The sequence below is a fragment of the Macrosteles quadrilineatus genome, unplaced genomic scaffold (assembly GCF_028750875.1).
Source record: "Macrosteles quadrilineatus isolate MER2022 unplaced genomic scaffold, UCM_ALF_1.0 Scaffold_9__3_contigs__length_116548681, whole genome shotgun sequence".
Classification (NCBI taxonomy): Eukaryota; Metazoa; Arthropoda; class Insecta; order Hemiptera; family Cicadellidae; genus Macrosteles; species Macrosteles quadrilineatus.
In genome coordinates, this window is record NW_026542602.1 from 62,125,279 (window position 1) to 62,151,174 (window position 25,896).

At 37.7% G+C, this 25,896-nt stretch overlaps 1 protein-coding gene across 4 annotated transcripts in view; it reads left to right on the top strand.

Annotated features, from left to right (window-relative positions):
• Positions 1-25,896, top strand: part of LOC129002291 (formin-like protein) — a 99,730-nt gene that overhangs the window by 9,483 nt on the left and 64,351 nt on the right. For all 4 annotated transcript variants that reach the window (XM_054429977.1, XM_054429980.1, XM_054429981.1 and 1 more), the window contains exon 2: positions 14,994-15,077. In XM_054429977.1, coding sequence (XP_054285952.1) covers positions 14,994-15,077 — 84 coding nt within the window. The remainder of the gene's footprint in view (positions 1-14,993; positions 15,078-25,896) is intronic.

A 25,896-nucleotide genomic window follows, 5' to 3' on the forward strand; every position in this document is an offset into this window, starting at 1 on the left:
ACCACATACTTCCAATTGGACTAGGTTTCAAAACAGGAACGAACCATTTTATCTTTAAATCTATTAACCTCAGTGTGAAATAATAACACCGTCTATACTGTATCTCCAACGCGAAGGCCGAATCTTGCACCTGAAGGCGCGGAAGCGGACCGCAACCGCTTCAATTTGGGCTAATCGTCCTTCGCCACAACCTATTACTTGCAACCTATTACTGCCGCAATTAAGCAAATTTGGACGGTTCAGCTTTCTGTTTGCTCTATTTGACTAGAACTTCCGTGAAGGTATGATTGTCTATAAGAATATTTCCTGTGCAATAGCTACGTTCTGTAGCTATGTGTACGTTCAAGTACCTATTTGAACATTGGCAAAAATGTGTTAACTGCAACATTAATGCATTATTGCGTTGGAATTCAGAGGCAATGCGTATTTTAACATATCAACGTACTACCATTGAATGACGAACCAAAATGCATATCCATGGGTAATTTTGAAACACTAAATTTTCATATTCACGGGATTTTACATTTTTAATGTAGGCCTATGGTTCGCCTGAATCGCACAAGATACGCTCATGTCGAGTTGAGATATTTGACCTCGGGATATTGCAATAGCGTGTGAGGTCAACCCAATTTGTGTCTATTAAAGCAGTAGGGGAGCCGCATACGCGCTGTTGTGCATGCAAGCTGGATGTCCCTTTAAACGGGTTTAAACCGAATATCTGGTCAAGGGAATGTAAACAAACGAAGATAATAGTTGGAGATAAATGACGTGGTAATATTATAGGACAGTATGTATGTAATGTAACTGACGAGTCTTTGAATCATGCTTAGTTTGGAAACTCAATATTTTTACAGTATGTTACGCTAAATCTCTGAATTCGGGTCCGGAATTTTTACAAAGTTCGCGATGTGGTCAGTGTGGCATACTCACGTCGTGGAAAGGCATTTTATTCGAACTTTGGCCAAAGCCAAATGCCTACAACGGGTAGGTAAAATTATCTACTCAAATTCCGAAGTTCCAAAGTTCTTTGGGGATTGAGCAAATCAAAAATACAACGCCACATGGTGTGGACAGAAGTGATTGCCCATATTAGAATGGGGGTATGTTTAGTTAATCTTTACTTCATAATTGTTAGTTAATACCCTGGGAATTTACCGGGCATAAAAAATAGTTCAAGCGAACCTGCTGTATTAGGTTTTTGCGTTGTACTCGTGTAGTATAGCCTCTACAGAAGTCTTTTGCAAAGCTCCTGACGTGCCTCCAGTATCTTTGGGAGGATAAGGATTTTGGAATTCGGGGCTGGGCTACTGTGCTGTGGGGAACTAGCCGAGTATAGTGGAGACCGATACGAGTTTTTGTCGCGGTAATCTACCCACGGGCTGACACATTTCAGATTATACCAGCTTTCACTTGGGGATCTGTTATGTACTATTAGACGTTCTTTGGTGGGTTGTCAGCAGCTTGACAATTTTCAGATTTACCTCTGGATTTGTTGTTCGATTTCGTGCGTACTCAGTGAGGTATGATGGGATTTCCATGAAAGAAAAGCCTGACAACACTGTACATAAATCTAACAGCACCGCATGTTACGCTGATATGAGCATTTGTCTGTAAAAGAACATGGTTCACCCATATTGACAATATGTGATGTGTAAATAGGCGACCGAGTTTGCTTAAACACTACAGTACAGTACATAGTAGTGTTCAACACTACAGTTCAGCAAAATTAGTATTCTGTACTAGTAGCAGCGACGGTTTGTTTCTGTAGAAAGGCGAACTGAAAAAATAATTATTTGTGATTTTAATTCCAGCATAACCTTGTTCTTATCAGGTTCATTACCGGTAATCTTATAAAAAAACTTTCGACAAAAAACTCAAAAAATTAAGATGGCATATTAGATTTAAATCAATTCCTAATTTAAAATCCAGTTCTCGTCATTGATCTCTACTTCAACAATTTTCTTGACGCTACAGTGTTTGCTTTGCATCATGTACTTGTGACCTATTTAATAAACATACTAGCTGTATAAAGTATTATAAAACAAAACCATTTCACTGTACGTAAATTTTCGTGAACAAGATTCTCCGTTATATTTTCCAAGTAAAATTACGACCTTGTTAAAACAAGTCTGTCAAAACTATCCTCACTTGCCAAGATATTTTCATGCCTCGTCAAGCCAAGAAATACACTTGCGGTTATATCAGTTTGTTGATAATTCCAGTGTTGTTTCAACTATATTTAGCAGATCTGCTTCTTGTACGCAAATAGTTTATTCTCTGCGTCGTGTTGTGTTTATTTTGTTAATTGCTTGGTTATGATGCTCTCTTCTCTACACACTAGTTGAAAAGATTTAAGAGAAGAGACTTTATTGTACACTCTTTATTCTGTGTTAGTAAGTTGCTGCTGCCAAATTTGCTGTATGTTATGTATAGGACGAGTTGGAACCAACTTCCATAGAAAGTGTAAAGTCAAAATCAACTAAAGGTACAAAACTGTGTTTCTTATGTTGACATAGGTACTTAATTAGGGGTGTTCAGCATGTTTTTCGTCATTTACTTCCTAAAAAAATTGACAATTTTAGATGGATTGGACCACTTTAAAATTCAAACATAAATACAATACCCCTAATGTAACCTTAGCAACATGGATGAGCCACTGAACGCTTAACATTCATGGGAACTCTAATATTGCTAAGGATATAATTACTTTAACGAAATATTTTAAACTGGACCGTTTTGGCCATATTATTTAGCATTTCACAAAATTCTTTCAGGTTGTGAAAACCATTTAGAGTAATGAATAAAAACTAGAGAGGTCGTCCAGTGGTCGAAAACTCGACCAAAAATATCTAATGTACAGACTTTTCTATTTTCACCCCACACTGTAAATGGAACATGTGATTGGAATTTCTTCCATTTGGTTTGATTTTCTGTTAATATTTTGTTGTAATTTCGTCATTAGCAAGACCCATGTTAATTTTTAAAATTTAAAATTCATTTTTTGTGCTTTTTTTAGCCTATTTTAATTTAGAAAGGGATTCTGCACACCTACAGGAAAATATCTTTCTAACAGTATGCGTAGATCTCCCCTATGATGCACACGAGCTAAGAAAAAAGGTTTTAAAGAAACTTGCCTATTAATATATAGAGATAGTTGAGCAATGAAACTATAGCTTTGATGGTCCTGACTCTAGCACCCTCTCAACACAGAAGCCAGTTAGTTGATGGTCGATGACTACTGGACACATTCTCACTAGGAACGGTCGTACTCGTAAGGACCATTTGGTCGGTGGTTGCTGGGCAAGGCGGGTCGCATTCCTTGCCCACATGCCCCGGTGCCCCGTGCCCAGTGCCCGGCCCAGCGCTGTGAATCACAGACCGGTCTTGCCCGGTATTATTGTCTATTGTCTGACAGTCGGTCATGTTTGGTACGCTACGTTGTACACACGCCGCCGCTATACGGGTAGAGGTCACGGAGATAGCCACTGATGGAAAATACATCGAGTTATACTTTGAATACTTTACAATGAAATGGCGACCATACAAAGTAGGTAGCCAAGTATGAATGGAGATGAGTGTAGGATCTTGTAGTCTTGTTAGTGAGGCCGACTTATTCCTCAGACACAGCTGTTAATTAATAGCCCATTCAGCTACAGTAATGGCAACTAAGGGGCCTACCGTTTATAGTGGAATCCGAACCACATTTTTGCCTTAGTATATACGAATTGGTATAATTTTCAGGATAGTACTTATACTTTATACTTTTATTTGAAATGGTGACCATACAAAGTATGTATTTTAAGCCAAGTATGAATGGAGATGAGTGTATGATGAGTGACGCAATCTTGTAGTCTTGTTAGTGAGGGCCGACTTATTCCTGAGACACATCTGTTAATTAATAGCCCATACAGCTAATGACAACTGGACGTACAGTTTATAGTGGAATCCGAACCACATTTTTGCCTTGGTATATACGAATTGGTATAATTTTCAGGATAGTACTGCGGATAGTCGTAGTACTCACTGCGGACGTTAATCCACACCAGGGAGTATCGCATCCACAGTGCATGTCTATAAATATCCACAATGTAACCTCCTAGTAGCTGGATTACAGGACGACGCCACCTAACCCAGTACAGCCTGTGGTTAACCCCTATAACATAACCGTTAAAAATGAATTCCCCAAGAGCCAGGATGCGCTTTAATATTCTTTAGGTCATAACCAGTCCTTAAAGAACCCTAGTAAACTAACAAACCCAAACGTCACGAAACGAAAACATCACCCCCAAGCCTCAGTGCTAAGTCCGCTTTAATGAATGACCTCTTTGAATTGTGTGCAGTTAATACGGTATACAGGTATTTCGGTGGTGTACTCATTGTATACCACCTATTAATATTGTTGTTGTGGTGTACCTATTGTTTACACGTTATAGTTTTTGTTCAAATGATGGTCTGGTGATATTATATTTTGATATTAGGATTTCGTTAAGCAAATTTGGGTTTATGGGGTTGGATACTCTATTTTATAAGGTGTATAAGTATAAAAGTTTATAAGTATAAAGTGTTATAAGTATTGAACGGTGTTACTTTTTGGTTGCTGGCTCTTAGTCTACCATGGTTTGGTTTCATACTATTCATACTAGGAACCACCAACATAACAACATAAACGGCACGGATTATAAACATAAACAAATTACGTCATTGGCCCTAATCATAAATACTAATTGTACCGCAACAGCTGGCCTGGCATTTTTTAATAATAATACACACGTGTTTACTATCGTGCAAGTGACGTCATTTGTTTCAAGTTTGTGATTCATACAGTTTCTGCTCTAATTTTCGTGCTAGAAACCTATGCATCTTCTAGACTGCGTAATTTATTTTTGAATATACCAACCAGAGAGCGCAGAATAGAAATTCTGTGCTTTCTATTCTGTGCTCTCTGATACCAACAGTACATTGTGGTATATCCACTAAACAAGTGAGCGAGTTTTAACTATGTGGTTATGTTTCAATGGTTTTCGTAAATAGTTCAAACAAAACTATCGAAATCAAACAAATATTTATAAGTGACTTCCGTTGTATTTTGATTGGCTTTCCTACAAATTGGCCCTCGTTTGTGAATGTTCACACTATTATAGTCTGTATGATGGAACCTGTCTGACCCACCGTCTACCTGGGACTGGCCCATGACCAGGAGACGGGTTCCACCATACAGACTATAGCCGAGAATTGAGTTACTATCTCTTGTATCGCAGTGTAGACGAAGGATGTAGATGAAGCACCAACATCTGTAGAAGGGTGCGAGCGCAGCTGCCGTGCTATTAGGAGACAGGTTCCACCATACATACTATAGCCGAGAATTAAGTTATCTCTTGTATCGCAGTGTAGACGAAGGATGTAGATGAAGCACCAACATCTGTAGAAGGGTGCGAGCGCAGCTGCCGTGCTATTAGGAGACAGGTTCCACCATACAGACTATAGCCGGGAATTGAGTTACTATCTCTTGTATCGGAGTGTAGACGAAGGATGTAAGATGAAAGCACCAACATCTGTAGAAGGGTGCGAGCGCAGCTGCCGTGCTATTAGGAGACAGGTTCCACCATACAGACTATAGCCGGGAATTGAGTTACTATCTCTTGTATCGGAGTGTAGACGAAGGATGTAAGATGAAAGCACCAACATCTGTAGAAGGGTGCGAGCGCAGCTGCCGTGCTATTAGGAGACAGGTTCCACCATACAGACTATAGCCGGGAATTGAGTTACTATCTCTTGTATCGGAGTGTAGACGAAGGATGTAAGATGAAAGCACCATCTGTAGAAGGGTGCGAGCGCAGCTGCCGTGCTATTTTTGCCGCGTTTGGAGCCAGAATGCGCGGGTAAACACGGAAACGCCGAGGGCGATCCTGAAATACTACGAGAGTTGACATTTCCGCACATCTCTGCGTGTACATAGAGTAATGACTCGATACGTTGGTCACAGAGTAATAACTCCAGCTCAACTTTCCCATGGCGTGCTAACTGTTGGAACATTCTTTCACACAGGAGTTGTTGCAACATTCCAATTTGTAGGTTACATGCTGTATACGTCTTTATTATCAATATTGTACATTGTAGAAAGTAATTGCTTGTCGTTTCCGCATGGCCTGAAATTATGTATCAATTTTATAGTAGTGTTTCTTTTGGCGAATTTTCCAATAGGGAAAAAGCTATAATTGATGTTGGATTGGAAAGATCTAGGCCCGGAACCGATTTAAATTATCATTTTGATGTCCCCAGAGGTCATAAACAGTATAGGTTAAAATTTGTCTTGTCCGTTTTTTTCGAAATTTGGCTACACTTGCAAGATCGGTAATGGGAACAGGTTAATATGGAGGTTTGAAGCTTTTCAAACATTTGTCTTTAAAAATTTCACCTTTTACACATAAAAATGCCCGATTTTAAACAATCGTGATCTTTTAAAGAATTGCTGTAAGATTAAAGGTCCGAGAAAATAAAAAACACCCTGTAGATTTTAAATTCTCATGTTATTCTTATATGTTCTTGCGGAGAAAATGTAAACTGTTGTAGTTAGCTTGTTTATGGATACATCTTGTGTATTTTATTCTATACTATTCATATTTTATAAAAAAAAACTTTTCCCTCTCCTGTATGAGAAAACCTAAGTGCTACTAAATTGAATTTCATTTTACTGGGTAATAAATAACTTATTTATGAAATATCAGCCTAAAGTAGAAATCAAATGAAATTCGCCTTAGTCTGCAGGTTTGATGCGGCGGGGGTAATTTAATAAGTTTTGACACAATTATGAGGTTTAGCAAGAGGCCAGTAGCAATAGCGATAGCGATAGCCTACAAAGGCACTCCCACGATCAATTAACATAAGGTAACGGAGCCGTTTGTCAGACGTTGCATGCATAATGTATGAGTGGCGAACTTCGTGGACCATCCCACAACCTCCGGGCTCTGGGCTCTGTGCAGTATCAGGACGATCCTTTGTGCTCTGGATGTTGTGGGAGTTTTTCGGAAGCCCTCATGTCAAACAGACACTGCAGAAGTGGACTATGGTAGAGGGTCGCGCCTCTCAAGATGATCTGATTCTTTAGACAAGGGGCAGCTGGGTCCAGACTCGAAACTTCGAAAATACTAGGACCATTTAACCGCACATGTCCAAATTTATCTTATTGATAAAAAAAGTGCCTTACGTCTTGTGTAGCCCACAAGTAAGCGAATCACCAGACATCTTACATGAATGATTCTAGAGTGACGTGATCGTTTGTTTGGTCATCGCAGATGATTGGCGCCGTCAATGCGGAATTCCGGTCCTACACGCGCCGGTCAACCTTGGGCTACTTGTACACACTGGACCATTCAATATTGTGGTGGACTACAGTCGGATACTTCTGACGTTGTGTTTGGCTAACCAGCTACTTGTACACACTGGACCATTCAATATTGTGGTGGACTATAGTCGGATACTTCTGACGTTGGGCTGCTTGTACATTCTGGACTAATAATATTTTGGTGCACTATAGTCGCATACTTCGGATGTTGTGCTACTTGTTTACACTGGACCATGCAATATTGTGGTGCACTACAGCACTACAGTCGGATACTTCCTACGTTGTGCTGCTTGTACATCCTGGACTATTAATATTTTGGTGCACTATAGTGGGATACTTCTGACGTTGTGCTACTTGTACATCCTGGACTATTAATATTGTGGTGCACTACAGTCGGATACTTCCTACGTTGTGCTGCTTGTACATCATGGACTATTTAATATTGTGGTGCACTATAGTAGGATACTTCTGACGTTGTGTTCGGTCAATCTTAAGCCACTTGTACACTGGGTAATTTAATATTGTGATGCATTTTAGTCGGATACTTCTGACGTTGTGTTAACATAAATGTTTTTTACGTCGTGCCCCTGAACATATGTGTTTTACCCTGTTCAGAGCCAATCCCATATTGCTGAGATGGCTCTAACGGCCTTTGATTGTCATATGTCTGCAGAGAGAGATGGTCTAGTGGTAGAGCGCGGGTCATCTGTCCCCGAGGTCCTCGGTTCAAATCCTGCCAATCACCAATGGATTTAACCTGAGTTATAATGTCGCGACCCCCTATAGACGTAGTCTGAAGTAAAGTGGAAAACGTCGGGCTAGAATCTAAAGGGGGACAACTATCCTAGTGTCAAAGTTTGAATTAGATTTGAATGTCGCCAATCAGAAGGCTGGTCACGGGTTGCGGTGCTCGCGGCAGTTCATGATTACTCTATTTCTCCGTTGATAGATCAGTGCCCGAGGAGGTCGTCTTTATTCTTTCAAATTAATTCGTTGGGAGGGCCTTGGAAGGCAGGTCCTTGATTTATGTCGCTGGTTGAGTCATTTAACACGCAATTCTAAGGAGGAGGTGTTTTGGATTGATGTGGGGAAATTGAAATTAGGAAAATAATATTAATAGGAAAAAGGGTCTAGATGACAACAATAGATATTAAAGTTGAGCATTGTGGAGGTATCAGTTTACCGAAAATGATATGTTTTTTTCGAGAGCAGTCCCGAAATCTGCGTACAAAAGCTTTATTTACAGCGACTTCATTATCCAAAATAATGAAGCGTGACACATTTCACCTACGTGATGGAAGTCATTAATTTATTTTGATTCTTGATTCAGGGTTTCAATTGAAGTACATATTTTCGTTCGCAACTGACCTGCATACATGCCGTCAAGACCTAAAATACTGTAAGCTTTATTAGGATTAGGTTTTTTGTTAATTATTTCAACAAAGATTTATTTTTAGCATCGATTCTTTGCAGGTAAGGGGAGGATAGTTAATTTAGTTAAAGTTTATCTTTCGTTGCATGTTAGTAAAGTACAGTGAAACGTATCTTCTCGTCACGCAAGTGAGACCGTCCAACATAGTTTATTACCGTTGTAAAATATAGAGTGAAGTCGGACGAGTCGGACTAGAGAAGGCAGGAGTTTGTTTTACTTTGCTTGAACTCGTGGATTTTGAGCTATAGCACAGAGAAGTAGTATTTTCTTGATTGATCAGCACTTTCTTGGTTATGTGAATACTGATTTGTTTTGGGTTTTTTTCACAACGCTCGTGAGCTATTTAAAGTCTTTCTCATACAATAACACGATTAGTATATAGTACGATCTTTAAGCGAGCAAAACAGCTTGTAGAAAATGTTACGATTAACTAACAGCTATTCCTTCGTACAAGAAAACCTAAAGAGTGTATTTGTACAATTATTCGCACATTTTTTTATATTCGCCTTGGTCGCTTATGAAAAAATTGGCGTTTATTATGCTTGCAGCAAGGATTAAATCGCACGTAAATACATCCATAACTTGTGGCTGATTAGCACAATATTCATATCGGAGCTGAGTACATAATATATGGAGAAGGTCGACTACTTCATATCACCACTAAACATTAAGGTACAACGTTCAATGTTTAATGTTTTATTGCTTGATAATTAGTTGTTTCGAGTATAAACGTTTAAATTTTAGTTTACGATTCCTTCTTTTTACTAAGTATTCAAATTAACATTAAAAAAGTACCTAAATGTTGCAACACACTACCTAAAAACTAATTTTTTTTTTTAATATACGTGTTCGAATTTAATGGCTTAATAAACTAGTTTTAGTTAGGTACACTTCTCTGTGGTTACTTGATATAAGTTCACAAATTATAATTTTTTTTTTTAATTCCACTTTTCTACAACAGGTTTCATGGATAACAACCGATACACCTCAACAATAGATGTTTGAATACTAGTAGTCGTCCCATTTAATGGACCATCTGTAGGCAATTTGTGATTACAATAGAACATACAGTACAGTACAGTAGTTTAAATGAGCAGCACAGAATGTGCTACGACCAAAATTAAAGTTTTCTCTTATATTTCTATACTTTTATTATTTTTAGGACATAAAATACGTAGTTAAAATTGTTTTTCTGTTTGGTTTGGGTAAAACACTTGCCCTTTTGACACTATTCAGTAACTTTCATCAACGCAATCTGTCGGTGACTAAAACAACAATTTCTTTATTATAAAAGTTCCTACAATCTAAAATGTGAATATAACATCTAAATTTATTGATGAATAATAAACCTAACACGTAAAACATTAGCCAACAATGCAACAATTTTAAAAACAGCTGACCGTCACAAACAGCTGGCCAATGCTGGATGTACTGTATTTAACCAGTTGGAAATGTATGCACTTTCTCCATTCTATTTCCGATGCTTTGCTCATCCGTTATCAGTAAGACAGTCCCTCGGGTTTCTGCTGAGTGGGAAATGCTGTTAGCTTTCCAAAGGGTCCTTGTAAGTGAGTGCTGGAAGGTAGTTTTGAAACGAATCTGCACATTGGTGTAAAGACAAATTGGCATTGCCTTCGTTTGCAAGTGTTTGTTTAACTCTAATTTGACAATGGTGTTATACAGGGTGTTCATTTGAAAACTTTCCATATCTGTTGTGTGCAAAGGTAAGGCTTTTAACACTTGTTTGTTCTCAATTCCCCCTAATTTGGACATGCCAAATCCAATAAAATTATTTTCAATTTTGAAAAATGCCCCAAAAGGGTCCAATTTGGGGGGTAGGGGTTCTTTTTGAGAAATTTTCAAACGTAAACATGGGTTGTGTGATACATCAATTTAAAGGTCTAATCACCCCGATCATTTTGGTGCAAAAAAGTTTAATTATCTTTAACCGTATTTACAGGGTGGGTCAAAACGTTTTAAAAAAGGACTTTGAAGTTCAGTAACGTATTACCCTAACTACTGAACGGAACAGCACCAAATTTCTTTCCAAGCTTATTCTTGAGCTACTCTTTAAGATCACTTGTAGTAAGGGCATTTTCCATGTTATTTTCTAATTTTAAAAAAATCTCAAATTTTAAGAATAAAAGAAAGCTGAAAACTCAAAATTCTCAAATAGCAAGGTATGACAAATTTCATACCACGTGAAAGGTCCTTTTTTAACAAACATTTTACGTATTTAAGTTTTCTTTCTATCTCTTACCATTTAAAAATTGCAGTAGAAAAACATAATTTTCTATGGTAAAATTGTAACTAGTTTTCTAATAAAACAGCCAAAATTCGTCTCTAGACACATTAAATGGTTGGTGCAATAACTGAAGAAACAATTCATAATTATTTTTATGCAGATAGGCAAACAAGTCATTACGTTTTACTTTGTGAAAAACAAGTTTTATAGCTGATGAGAAAAACCCAAGCGTGGGCCGCTTTCTGTTGTACCCTAGGAGGATTAAACAAGGAGAGGACACGCTGTAGTTTCGTTGAAGCCAGCGTACTGGGGAGGGGGGGAGGCAGCGCTACTCTCCCGCCCCCCTCTCATACTGCGTTGTATGCGTTACTGGAAGATTTGGTAACAGAAATATCAATTAACTATTTAAAAATTAGACTTCATCATCCTACGAAAATTAAAAAGTTAAATTCTAACCGTAATATTAGGAACCTATTAAGAGGAAAGTCATATTTACGAACCAATAGTACGTTCAAAGGTGAGTAATTAATTTACACAAGGATGACTTATTTTTTGGAATTCGTTGTCCTTGTTTTTATTTTTTGCCATACTTGTATTGTGTATTATTTATAATACTCTAACCAGAGCGCGGGACTCCGGTTCATGGGGTCCCGGGTTCAAATCCCGCCATATCACCAATGGATTTTACTGTTCATAAATTTAAACTCAAATCATGAGTAGTACTGTATGTGTATTTGAACATTTTCTTAAAGAGAAATAAAATAAGTTTTAATCCTTTAAAATAATGATAAACGCACTTTGGCGGTCAGAAGACGTGATGATTGTTGAACATTCACACTTTTTACTCGAAGTTTCTTTAGGTAAACAGATCAAATATAGTTCAATATGATATTTAAAAAATCAAGAATTTGATTGCCAAGAAATTGTTTTACTTTTTATGATTGTAATTTAATTGTAACGAATGTTGGTGTAAAAAAGTTAGAGCGCAGCTTTGCATTTTTTCTTAACTTTGGCTATTTAAAATCACCTGCCTAGCACATAAATGACTTAAAACTAGAAAAAAATTATATTAACAAATCGAGAAAACTATGAAAAATTCAAATTTAAAATGTATTTCATCACCCGAATTAAAATTTTCATTTTAACCTATTATTAGTAAAATTGTTTTATAAACTGGAAAAATAAAAAAAAACTTTATTGTAATTATTTTTCTAAATACCACTTTTAAATATAGGTAAATATATATTTTTTATTTCGAAAAACTCTTAAGGAACACGAATAAATTGTTAATTTGTGTAGATACATCATATTTTTTTCAAAAACGTAATTAAAGTAATCATATGTTCAAAGTCCAGGTCATTTCTTTCAACTTTGATCTTCAATAATAAATAATAAATAATATTTTTTATAGGAATGATTGACACTGTTCGATAGGAAATTTAATTTACTTTAAGAATGCCATCGGTGAATAACACAGGTGTTTTAGTTTAGCGGCAATTTTAATTCGAAACAGCGCGCGTCGCGTTTTTCCCTATCTCTCCCATGTTATAGCCGAGGCTTTTTGCCACTCTACGGCTCCGCGTGCCCCTCTAGTGTTCTGCTAAAGCTGGCTTCACCGCAACACGTGTATTCCTATTCGCGTGCCCTCTCCTTAATGTTTAATCCTCCTAGGTTGTACCATTGACTAGTCAATGGTAGTACTAATTTCAAAAGTACCATTTCCTGTAGTACCTAATCAAATATGGTGTAAACTAAAAAAAATAGACTTTATTTTTACTTATTGGTCATAACAAAAGTGTTCCAGGATAACTGCAAAGTGTTTAACAATAGATATCCAGGTATAACCTTGAGTCATATGGCTGTAAATGATTTAGTTAGGAAGTTTTCTGAAACTGGCTCAGTTACCAATGAGAAAAGAACAGGATGAAGAGTCCAAGATGAATTCTGACACACGTAAAAGTAGTCGATCAATTTGTTATGAATCCTACTACATCGTTGTACAAAGTGCAATGTGTTTTATTAGAAAACTAGTTATAATTTTACCATAGAAAATTATGTTTTTCCACTGCAATTTTTAAACGGTAAGAGATAGAAAGAAAACTTAAATACGTAATATGTTTGTTAAAAAAGGACCTTTCACGTGGTATGAAATTTGTCATACCGTGCTATTTAAGAATTTTGAGTTTTCAGCTTTCTTTTATTCTTAAAATTTGAGATTTTTTTAAAATTAGAAAATAACATGGAAAATGCCCTTACTACAAGTTATCTTAAAGAGTAGCTCAAGAATAAGCTTGGAAAGAAATTTGGCGCTGTTCCGTTCAGTATTTAGGGTAATACGGTACTTAACTTCAAAGTCCTTTTTTAAAACGTTTTGACCCACCCTGTAAATACTGTTAAAGATAATTAAACTTTTTTTGCACCAAAATGATCGGGGTGATTAGACCTTTAAATTGATGTATCACACAACCCATGTTTACATTTGAAAATTTCTCAAAAAGCACCCCTACCCCCCAAATTGGGCCCTTTTGTGGCATTTTTCAAAATTGGAAATAATTTTATTGGATTTGGCATGTCCAAATTAGGGGGAAATGAGAACAAACAAGTGTTAAAAGCCTTACCTTTGCACACAACAGATATGGAAAGTTTTCAAATGAACACCCTGTAGTTATTAGTGAAGTAAATAAATAAGTAATGTAACGGTATGGCATGTTGTTGCTTTGATGAGTTAGTTTGGGGTTGACTAAAATAGTTTGTTAGGGATTTTTCCAAAATTTTTACGTCAACCTCAATACTGGTAACATAAAAGAGTTGAATTGTATTTCTCGGCTTTTCTCTTGCCGATTTTAATACATATACTCTGTATGGTGGAACTTGTCTCCTTCACATATTTCTTGTTTCTGGTGACTGCCCAATGGGTTAATGTCTGGGCGAGTCTCAGGTAGACGGTGGGCAAAGAGCCAAGTTCCACCCAACGATCACATTCCACCGCACAGAATAATATGACAATATATCAAAATGTCGACCACTATAGTTTGTTAAATTATCGAAGGCAGTTGGTGACCTACCGCGGCCAATAACTACGAACCGTATTCCACAAGTAGATCCCATCCTCCACCGCCTTCGCTATTTGAACATACTATAACTAAATTAAATAAGTTAGTCTAAACAAATTTATAAATATTTTCGTTTTAAAGCCACGAGGCCTACAGTTTTAATCTGATATATTTTCTTATTTTTGGACAATAAACCTTGGTTAACATAATCCATATAATTTATTTACAAACAATTTTCTTTTCCTGTCATCGAACATAATGTATCTTCAATTTCGGGGCAGTAGGACAAGCGACGTGTATATGAACAGCTGATGTCAGAGAAGCTGTTGTGTTGTGGGAAGACTCGAGGACGGGCGAAAGTTCAATGCCGACCTCTGATTAAATCATTCGACCTGTCGTTCAGGGCCCCTCATCTTTCACGTCTGAAAGGTTGTGTCCATATTACTTGGGCGTGGAATCGTCTCGCTGTGGAGGAACCCGTTTCAGTTATAGTCTGTATCATATGGCCTGGAACCTGTCTTAATGCCCCACTTTAGCATTTAATTTTTTTCTTAATTTGGAATTTTGAATTGAATCGAGTTAATTTAGATCTAACATAGGTTTCTTCTACCTTGCCATTTACCAAGTTTCATAGAGATTGGTTAGGACAATCGAAAGATAAAAATGTCTTATGTAAAATAAAAAAATGGCGGATAACTAGTTAACGAAACGAGTTGGAAAAAAGTTTCATTCGTGAATCGTGATTTTCTATTTATTTTGACCCATAGAAACATTTCTTGGAGTTTGGCTGTTTACTTGCAGCGCATTCTGTAGGTGTTCTTACAGATTATTGTTTTGCAGTTATCTCCCTCATACTTTTAACTGCATTTTCACTGTTGTGTTGGGTGTTGCATTTTTTCACAGTTGTGTGTTTTGTTGCAGGCCTCCATGGACCTTCCTCCTGACAAAGCCAGGGTCCTCAGGCAATACGATGACGAGAAGAAGTGGGATATCATCTGTGATCAGGTTAGTTATGTTTTTGTTTCTTTGAGTTTGTTTTGGATCTTGTAGAACAATTATCTTACAAGCTCAGGGATTTTTTTGTCAAGGTTCGTCTTGTGTCAAGCCCATAAGTGGATTATCAACCATTTCCGCATTTGTAACGACACATTTAGTTAGCTTAGCTTGGCGTAAACACAAAGATTCTATTACATGTTGGTTGTGGTAACACTTTACATAATTGTTGACCACAAAGTCTCAAGAGTTTCGATTATGGTGGAAGATGTGTTTATACTAATAGAGGTAACAGACAGTTAAAATAGAAACCTTTTTGATTCATTTTCGCAGATGTGTTTCTCACGATCGTGAAATGTCATTAGGAAGAACCATTGAAGTTACTCTAGTGCACAGATTCGTTATTTTCGTGAAGTTTCAGCACCCTAACCTAAACCCTACCGTAGGACCATGTCCTCTCCAGCCTCCACGCACAGGTTCCCTTGACGTGATATTGTTCCAGTGGTCGATGAGCCATCTCGGTCTGGCCTTAGGTCTTCTTTAGTTTTTACGTCCCTAAGATGATTGGTATGCGGAGGACCTAGTGTGACAGGATGGCAGGACTGAGCAGGATATGCAGGACAATGGTCTGGAGGAAGTAGCGGTGGACGCCCTTCCACAAATGGTACATGCGTAGCCACTAATGTGCTGTATATACAAATGGACAACTGTAGGGTGCAAATCTTCGCCGAACAAAGAGGCGATATTCAACTAAAGGGGGTTTATCCAGAGGCTGTGATAGGTCCAGGACTGCGATCAAGTCATTCTGTTCGAGTACAGTATTCGAGTATGATTCTGTTAAGATCAAGATTTTGAAGCGTTTAAGGGTCGAGAGTCTTGACATTTCTTGGTTTGAAGGCATAAGCCCTATTTTTGGATGAATATGTAGGATGTAGTTCAAATCACAAGACATGATTCCAAACTGGTCGGTTACTCATAGTTTACTAAAATAACTCCATATCGACGATTCATTTAAAATCTGACTCGCTTTGATATGCAGGAAATTTGATATTAGATAAATCATAAAACAATGATTACACATGGATTTTTTTACTACTCTACTTGGGAGCAATGGTGACGTGACAATAGTCTATTTTTATGTTGTAACTTCGATTCGGAAGTCGAATTAGAGCTTCACGATCCTTAATTTGTACAAATAGGAATGTAGTCACGCAAAGCATGTTTAAATTCAACCCAGTCAGTGCGTTGACAAGGTAGCAACACATTTATTCGCTCTTGGTCGTCTTTCTTTCCATTCTTTCTAAATCGTTAAAAAGCTGGAGTTTTTCGATAACGTAGTCACAAAAAGCACGTGTAAATTCATGCTAGTCCATGCGTTGACAAGGTAGCAACACTTTTATTCTCGCTTGACCACAACACTTTCCATTCTTTCTACAATCTCCACAAAAGCCGCAGTGTTTCGATAACGACAAATTGACAATCGCACAGTCGTGAGAAACCGCAGACAATGACGAGTCGTTTCTCCACGGTGACGTCCGGACGGTTGGTTGTGTCAACAGAGATGACGTGGCGATGAGCGGAACAGAAACAGCAGGTCTCGGTCCGCGGCGCAGCTTGTCGGACAAAGCGCGGGCGAGAAGATGGCATCGCGGAAATTGCCCAAGCGATGCTTTCACGCTGCAGAAGGTCCGTGGTAACTGGGGTCGCCACAGATGTAATATGTTGTGATGACAGCCTTCCTCTGGTGACGTCACTGGAGATGGAGGATTGGTTGAAACTCTTCAGGTGGCTGAAGAGGACATAGTCCTAAAACAGCCTCAGTCCAGTAGGGTTCCAGCTCACTGGACTGGAACATAATGACGACGGCGCTTCAGAAGGGTTGGTCGAAGTGTTGTGTTATATACTTCGATGGTCGAAGTGCAGCATCGTCTTCGATGCTCATCGTGTGTCTTAGATGAGCACCGTGCTTAGATGTCGTTTAGATGGGTCTGTTACCATTAAAATGAAAATCCTTCTTTACAATCACAAACTAAAGACTGTGTTGGGTGAAATGACAAGTCTAGAATCTATTTCAGTTTTGATACATTTTTCATATTGCCTTTCAACAAGTTCTTCTTGACACTTATTGGAAACTTCACATTTCGTTCAATTCATTTAAGGACTTTCCAGGAAGATGTGTCTTTGGTATGTTTTGCATCTCCCTTTTGCTAAAATTAACCCTTTTGACACATTTTATAACAGCCATATACAGTAACATCTTTCATGCGTACTCTGGGTTTGAAATGAGATTCAGATTATGCTATAGGATATCGATTATTTACTTAGTTGAATTTCTAACATTATTCCTTGCATGCAAATGAAAGGAATGTCATTGAAAACCGATCAACCATTGTGTAGTAGTTCCAAATGTTCTTCACGACGCGGCCCATGTAAAACACGACGTCTTCAATGGTAGATTCAGTGACCTAATTCAAAATGTGCATTTAATCGCGGATCATCAGAGGTCTCGGATGTTCAGATACCGTGGGAAGACCTATTTTACACTTCCTTCCTCCAATTCACCAGTTGAACTAGATTTTGCTCGGAAGTGCCGAACAGGTTGTGATTTTTCATTGAAGTGTTATCTAGGTACTTCAGCCAATATGAGCAGATTATTCAAGACGTTGTAGAGGTACTTGCTCTAATCTCGTCGTGTAGTCGTTTGTTCAATCACATTTTAATCACTTAAACACTTGCAACCCGTTAATCGTAAGTACATTGTGAACTTAAACGATTAAAAATAAGTTGGGAAACAGCTTTTTCTCAGACACAAAAATAGTCTACATACTTGTCTGTAAATGGCCAGTAAACTATTGTATTGCTGTGTGTTGTGATGTTTTGCCTACTTCTAAAATATTTAGTTGGTGTGCCAAACTTGAACATGTCAAACTTCTAATACATACTCAGTAATTGCAGTTCGATGCCGTACTTTACAAGTTCTTGCAAGTAAAGGTTAAGAATTACACGAAGACAGCCTACACATTTTATAAATGTGAAAAGAATTTTCACGGGTACAACATTTTGAAATCGAATGTTAATTGGAGGCCTCTGCCGAAAATATAAAATCACTGTTGATACTGATCATGTTTTTGGAAATCGACATTGAGTTACATTGCGTCCCCTGACAGGAGATTTCGATAACGTCTTACACTTGTGCATCTTTTTTGACTGGGATCCGCCTTTACGGAGTTATTATAATGTCTGCGATTCACTGCTCATTAGAGAATCTCCCGCACATTCTTTTATTGCTTGTTACAACGCTTGTGTCAATCGATGGTTTTGTCCGGCAACCTTGTTGGAGTTAAACGAATACGTGGTGCATCTCATCACATTGCAGGATATTCGGTTTACCTCATGTTTCGTTGTTGCATAATGTTTTGTCTGTGAGTCACCTTGTCGAAGCTAATTATATCTGTGATTCATTGTCCCATGAAAGAATTCCTAGATTATCTCGTATTGGACTTGCTCAATTTTTGTCTAGAAATTGCTTGTAGTCGCGACTGCGTGGTTAAATTATTCTATTTAAAGAGTCTGACGTTTATTCTCCATTTGCACTATTGCATTGTTTTGTCTAGGAATCACCTCGTAGTCAAGTCTGCCTGAGGTACGTTGCATCACAGGATCTCCCGCTTAGCTGTGACTAATCGCTTTCCCGGCCACGGCTCGGCGCCCGCGCTTTCCTCGGGTCTTTACACTTTCTCGCCTCCCGACGGGATTTGGACAAGAAAACTACTGTCGATTTTTATCTTCGTTGGTTATGCAAGCAATGACAAGTTCGATTGCAGTATTTCGTAAAACACAATGAAAAAAAAAACAACGTGACAGTAGTCTTGTAGAATTACGGATTGCTGTCCTGCCCATGCTAAAATTCTCATTATACGTCAGAAGCCCCAATACATTTTTCTGTTTTCAATTTAAGGCTTGAATGTGACTATGTTTCAACTGTGGCGATAGTGTCGAGGAATTAGATATTTTTCATTTTCCATTAGATATAATTTCCTCTTGAGGCCTGCTGTGTCAAGGAACGTCGATTTGGATGAAACGGTATTTTCCTAATTAAATTCATTGTTTGGCCACTAGAGCTGATTTTGAAATTAGTCATTTATGTTTACAACTACTGAAACTTCAGCCAAAATCCTCTACATTTTTTTACAACGACCCAGTCTTCTACAGTATAAAATATTTAATCAATAAGCACTCCACAGCCTGGCTAAGTTGTTATTACTCGAAGTTGAAGTTGTCTTTTAACATTGAGTCATCGTTATTCTTTCCTGTTTTAATAGTTTTTAGGTGTCAACATTGTTAATAGCAGCAACTCAAAGTGCACTGTTGCAACAATGTGCGTGTGTTGTGAGCCATCCATGGATAATAACATAACTTCTCCATGTGTTGTGTTATTTGTATGATTGACAAGTCAAGGCCTCGCCAAGATGGCAGCTCACTGTGTCATGACTGACATGTGGTGTTCATTTGCCATCGTATGTTTGTTTTGCATCACCGTTGTCATGTCAGTTTGACAAGTGTTTTAGCCAAACAGCGGAAACAAGTATTCCAGGTGATTTCACTAAACGTTCACACTAGTAAAGTGACGTTTTTTTCTGTTGGGATTTGTTGTTTGTCAATTAATATTTTAAACGTTAATTTTTTATTGTGTGAATTGTTTTGGGTTAATTGTTTTATTCTTCTCTCTATTCGTAGAAGTGTTTGTACGTTAACTTAACTTTGACACCAGCTCGGTAATCAAATTGATAGTAAGATTTGCTCATACTATTATGTTTGAAAATCTTCGATTCCTATCTAGCAGAAAAAAATGTTTTGTGTAGGCCTACTACATTCATAAATTTCGTGTACGTCCTTCCAAATACATAAATATCACCAATGTTTAATTAGAAATTCATGTTAGTTTGACAGAATCGAGTTAAACGTTCCCTTAGAATATTTTAAAGAATTTCTCTGATGTGACCTTCCAACGATGATGACCTTCAAAATTAAGTGTATTTTACCTTTATTCAAAACAAAAACAAATTTTACTTTTGTTTGCTAAAACGTCTGATTTCTAAACTAGATTTGACCATGTCATGATACCTGCGGTGTCGAAAGAGAATTTAAAATCTCAGTGGGTGTCCAGTAGCTAACTGCCTCCCAATTTGGATATCTTACGTTCAAATCAGCAGCCAATGGACCACGACCTTTCCTCGAAGTGATCACACTCTTTAAATATTGATCCTTGACTTGCGTATACAAAACCTGTTTTACACTTGAATTTTGTTTGGGAATTCCCATTTTCCCATACACTGTAATTTAGACTGATTTTGAATTTAAACATGATGGGTCCAGATTAGTAGCTATTGGAATACAACCTCCCTCAACGTAATTATTGCACGTATTTGCATATCCCGAGCATACACCGGTCACGATAAACAAACAATTTGACCGGGAAGATCCCAGTTTTTTCCCAACACATTTCAACAATCGTCTATGGTTACTTAATAATTTAAAATTGTTTGTTTGCTATCAGTTTCTATATGTTCAAAGGAACTCTGTTCGGTGTGATTTGCATTAGTTAAATAATTTACTTAGAAAATTACCCTGAAACAGCTAAAATACCCGTACCAAGGATAAATTACCCTTGGGTAAGTTGATATTATCCCCGCTGCCCTGAAGGCCTCCCACTCCCACTGCTCCCGGTATGAGTCATCGTCTCCCACGATTCGCGATCTCCTCTTGTGTTTGCCCTCTCTCACTCCCCCATATCTTGACAATACTAGAGGATGATTTGTGTATGTTTTGTCTTTAACGTAGATTGTTTTGTTGGGCATTTTCATTTGGAATCTTTGGTTTTCCAGAAAGTATCGTGGACTATTTGACAAATTCATGTCGTTGGCCTACATCCACTTCCCCTTTCTTTCCTATATTCCCTACCTCAAAAGTGATGTTTTATCGTTCCGGTGTTCCTTAAATCGATAACTATGCAATCTATTATTCATTAGGCCTACTTCTTATAACAAGATCCTAGGAACAAATTTTGCAAAAAAAAAAAAATAAATAAACAAGATATTAATTGTCAATAAGGTGACTTAATAACATAAAACAATCTTTTAATACCTTTCTAGCAAAAAAATAATAGGCCTACATTCACCTAATGAAGCGGTTCATTTTATTAATTTTTGTAGTAGAGATTAATCTTCAATTATAGACAAAACGAGACAATTAATGCCTGTGTTAGTTTTTGCCAGATTTATTACTAACTAGGCCTCTGACAGAATCCGGTGATTTCAATCAGTGGTTTCAATTCAATCTATATTAAGCAACAGTTTAAAGGTAACTGCAATTTTTTGGTGATCTATTGTGTCTTAAATCATATAAACTATCTTCGTATCAAAAAATAAAAGAGTGAAAAAACAAATTACAGTATTGAAGTGGCCCATTCAACAGTTCCATATTGATGGGATGTTGTCACATTCAGTATCAATGAATCAATGGTGTAATCATGTGAAATTTGAATTAATGTTCTAGTTTTGATGTGTGAACTGAAATTGTAACATGTTTACCTACTAAATGTTTGGTTAAATCCGTGTTAAGTTGAAGGTTTCTCAATATGTACTGTGGTTGTTACGTCTAACCGTGTCATGCCACAGCTGGTCCACAGGTGTTGTCGATTTGCAGTACATAGTGTAGCTGTACACTATTGTGACTTGTGTTTGTTTTAGCCTCGCTAAATGTACGCCACGCCAGATGTGTTGGAGCGAACAACGCAAATAATATACCTCACGTTGAGGAGCGAACAACGCAAATATACCTCACGTTGAGGAGCGAACGACGCAAATATACCTCACGTTGAGGAGCGAACGACGCATATATACCTCACGTTGAGGAGCGAACGACGCAAATATACCTCACGTTGAGGAGGGGAACAACGCAAGTATACCTCAAGTTGAGGAGAGAACGACGGAAATATTCCTCACGTTGAGGAGGGAACGACGGAAATATTCCTCACGTTGAGGAGCGAACGACGGAAATATTCCTCACGTCGAGGAGCGAACGATGCAAGTATACCTCCCGTTGAGAAGCGAACGATGCAAGTAAACCTCACGTTGAGAAGCGAACGATGCAAGTATACATCACGTTGAGAAGCGAACGATGCAAGTATACCTCCCGTTGAGAAGCGAACGATGCAAGTAAACCTCACGTTGAGGAGCAAACAACGCAAATATACCTCTCGTTGAGGAGCGAACGACGGAAATATTCCTCACGTTGAGGAGCGAACGACGGAAATATTCCTCACGTTGAGGTGCGAACAATGCAAGTATACCTCACGTTGAGGTGCGAACAACGCAAATATACCTCTCGTTGAGGAGCGAACAACGCAAATATACCTCTCGTTGAGGAGCGAACAACGCAAATATACCTCACGTTGAGGAGCGAACGATGCAAGTATACCTCACGTTGAGGAGAGAACGATGCAAGTATACCTCACGTTTAGGAGCGAACGACGCAAATACACCTTTCGTTGAGGAGCGAACGATGCAAATATACTTCACGTTGAGGAGCGAACGATGCAAGTATACCTTACGTCGAGGAGCGAACGACGCAAGTATACCTCACGTTGAGGAGCGAACGATGGAAATATTCCTCACGTCGAGGAGCGAACGACGGAAATATTCCTCACGTCGAGGAGCGAACGACGGAAATATTCCTCACGTTGAGGAGCGAACGACGGAAATATTCCTCACGTTGAGGAGCGAACGACGGAAATATTCCTCACGTCGAGGAGCGAACGACGGAAATATTCCTCACGTTGAGGTGCGAACAACTCAAATATACCTCACGTTGAGGTGCGAACAACGGAAATATTCCTCACGTTGAGGAGCGAACGATGCAAGTAAACCTCATGTTGAAGAGGGAACTATGCAAGTATAGGCCTACCTCACGTTGAATAGAGAACAACTCAAATATACCTCACGTAAGGAGCGAACGATACAAATATACCTCACGTTGAGGAAGAAAGACGCAAATATACTTCAAGTTCATGTTTTTAGAACTGTGTCGAGTCAGCTTACGTTGAAATGATTGTTCACGGTTGCACCGGTTGTCGTGGTTATGGTGATAAGGATTTATGATCGTGTTGTAATTGCTTCAGAGAATGGTTCGTTAATGGAGCAGATTGCCATTAACTAAGTCTATACGAGATTGAACTCGATGCTGTTAACCCTTTTTAAATGGTTGGGAAACGAAAACTACGAATAAACTTCCCAAAATTATTTTTGAAATTATAAAGTAAACAAATAATGGAGGTCTAAGATTTGTTTGCGCGTGTTATGCTGCATTTATATTCTATTTTTAGTCATAACTGGAATGACGTTAACGGATGAATGACTTTTTATCTGATATTAATTAATCCGATTGATCAGAATGTCATTACTTATCAGCCTATTAGGTCTGACGATGGGAGTCTCCTATTCAAACAACGTTTTACCTTTTTTTGTATTTTTTTAATGTGTAATTTAGGTGATGGCGGGTTTACGGTGTTTGATGGATTATTGCGGACATTTCCCATCACGATTTGAAAAAAATGTTTCTATGACGTTTCTTGATCTGGAATCTGACCCCTTCTTCAGATGAGGATGTGCCTGAATATTTCCGTGAAAATCAATCAGGTAAATGGAAATTCGTTTCTGCAGGTTTGCTGTGTCGTCGGCGGTATTATTTGTCTTATGGAGAATAAATAAACTGCCGTTTGCTTATTTTTTGCATTTATATTGGGCGAACATGTTCATTTCGTACTAAGCAATTAACATTTCCCTAAAAACAAACTTAAATTCTTTGTAAAGGCAAACGTGGTAGAAGAAACCGTATGACGAATTGATATTTAAATTTTAAACAGAACACAGTGTGTTTACGAAATGTGTTTTCGTAGTCCAATACGACATTTGATCATGGCGTGGACGTGGTAGAAGAAACCGTATGACAAATTGATATTAAAATTTTAAACAGAACACAGTGTGTTTACGAAACGTTTTTCGTAGTCCAATACGACATTTGATCATGGCGTGGAAATACGTTAAAAAATATATATTTTGGAATTTCTTTGAAGTATATATACAAACACTTTCGAGCACCCTCCCAATTTCTTAGGCTACTAAAATTATTTTTTCTCTATGGAAATAAGTATTATCTAAAGTTTCAAATATACGAAGAGCTTCTATACAGGAGTGAAATAATCAACATTAGTTAAACGTGTTTGTTAGCGGTGCGGTGAAAGTATATTAATCCTTCTTTATTTATTAGTGGGGCGTGCCTTGGCGTGCGGCTATGATAATATTGATAACACGAGGCCTGGAACCGGCTACGTTATGTCATGGTTACATGCAAATATGTTCAATGGCGACACTTTCACAGTGTGTGGGGTCGGTGAGTCAGTGTGTGGCTGGCTCACACCTTACACTGTATACTAATTGTGGTTATGCAATAATTAGTGTTAACTCTAGGTTTAGGCACGGTTTTTGAGGGTTTAGGGTCACCAATCTGGTTTTAGTTTTTTTCTAATATAAGTGCGGGAAAAAGCTATTATCGTAGATCTCATGGTAAGACCTGGACCCGCGAGCGATTTACTTTTTCGTTTGGGTGTCCCCAAGGGCCAAAAATGTTATTCGTTCAAATTATCATATTTGTATGTGTGTATACATAATGTGTCATGATATAATGTAAATTTATCACTACTTTTTAATTTATCGCTATGATATTTTATATTTTGGAAGAGTGAACTGTGTTTCAATATCCTATCAAGCTATTCAAATATTTCAACTTAATTATTAACAATTTTGTTGTTTTACTTCATTCAGTTGACTCCAGCAAAGTTTCTTGGTACCGTAACGTAAATTATAGTTTTTTAACCAATTTTTTAAATATTACATTCACAAATGGTGCCATAATGATCTGACTGGATCGAATGCATTTTGAACCATGTGGGTTATGTATCGATAGTGTCCGTATTGATGTAAAACAGAACTAACGAAATCAAACAGATATTGAAAACAAATTACTTTCATTGTATTACTTTTCTACAATTTGGCACTCGTTTGTAAATTTTCTTTCTTCGTTATAGTCTATACGATGGAACCTGTCATCTCACTCGAGGTATACCTGGGTATTAAACAATCTGCCAGTCCTCAGGTAGACGAAGTGTCAGGGAACAGGTTCCACCATACAGACTATATTGCCATATCTATATAAATAAAATTAGAGTTTTGTCTGTACATTTCTCAGAATCATTAACTTTTAGGTTATTTTTACGTTTCATACATTAGAGAAACCGAAACAAGTCTCATCTAAATTTCTGTCTGTCTTCATATCTGTTACGACCCAAGAGCCATTTTACGCGGCCTACTCCTGAAAAACGAGAGTACCTATCAAGTTCCAAATCATTTTAATGTATTCACTGGATTGGCGAAATTGTCTTTAGCCATTAAAATATAGCGTCACCACTTTGTAAATAAAATAACGGACGTTTAAAAACCCAATTTTGTGCGATTTTTTGTAAAGTTTTCGTGGTTTTCTCCCAATGTTTAGCACTTCTCATTCAGCATTCTTCTATGAAATAACGAACAGCTGTTCAAATCAAGATTATTTCTTCTAGCTGTCACTGATATGTTTACATTGAATGTTGTTTACAAATACCGCAACCATTTCCGATCACGTCTTGAAAGCAAATCCAAACCAATTAAGATTAAAAACGTTTTTCCTTACATAACGGATTTAATTAATCGCAAGTGCAATAATATGTAGGGTAACA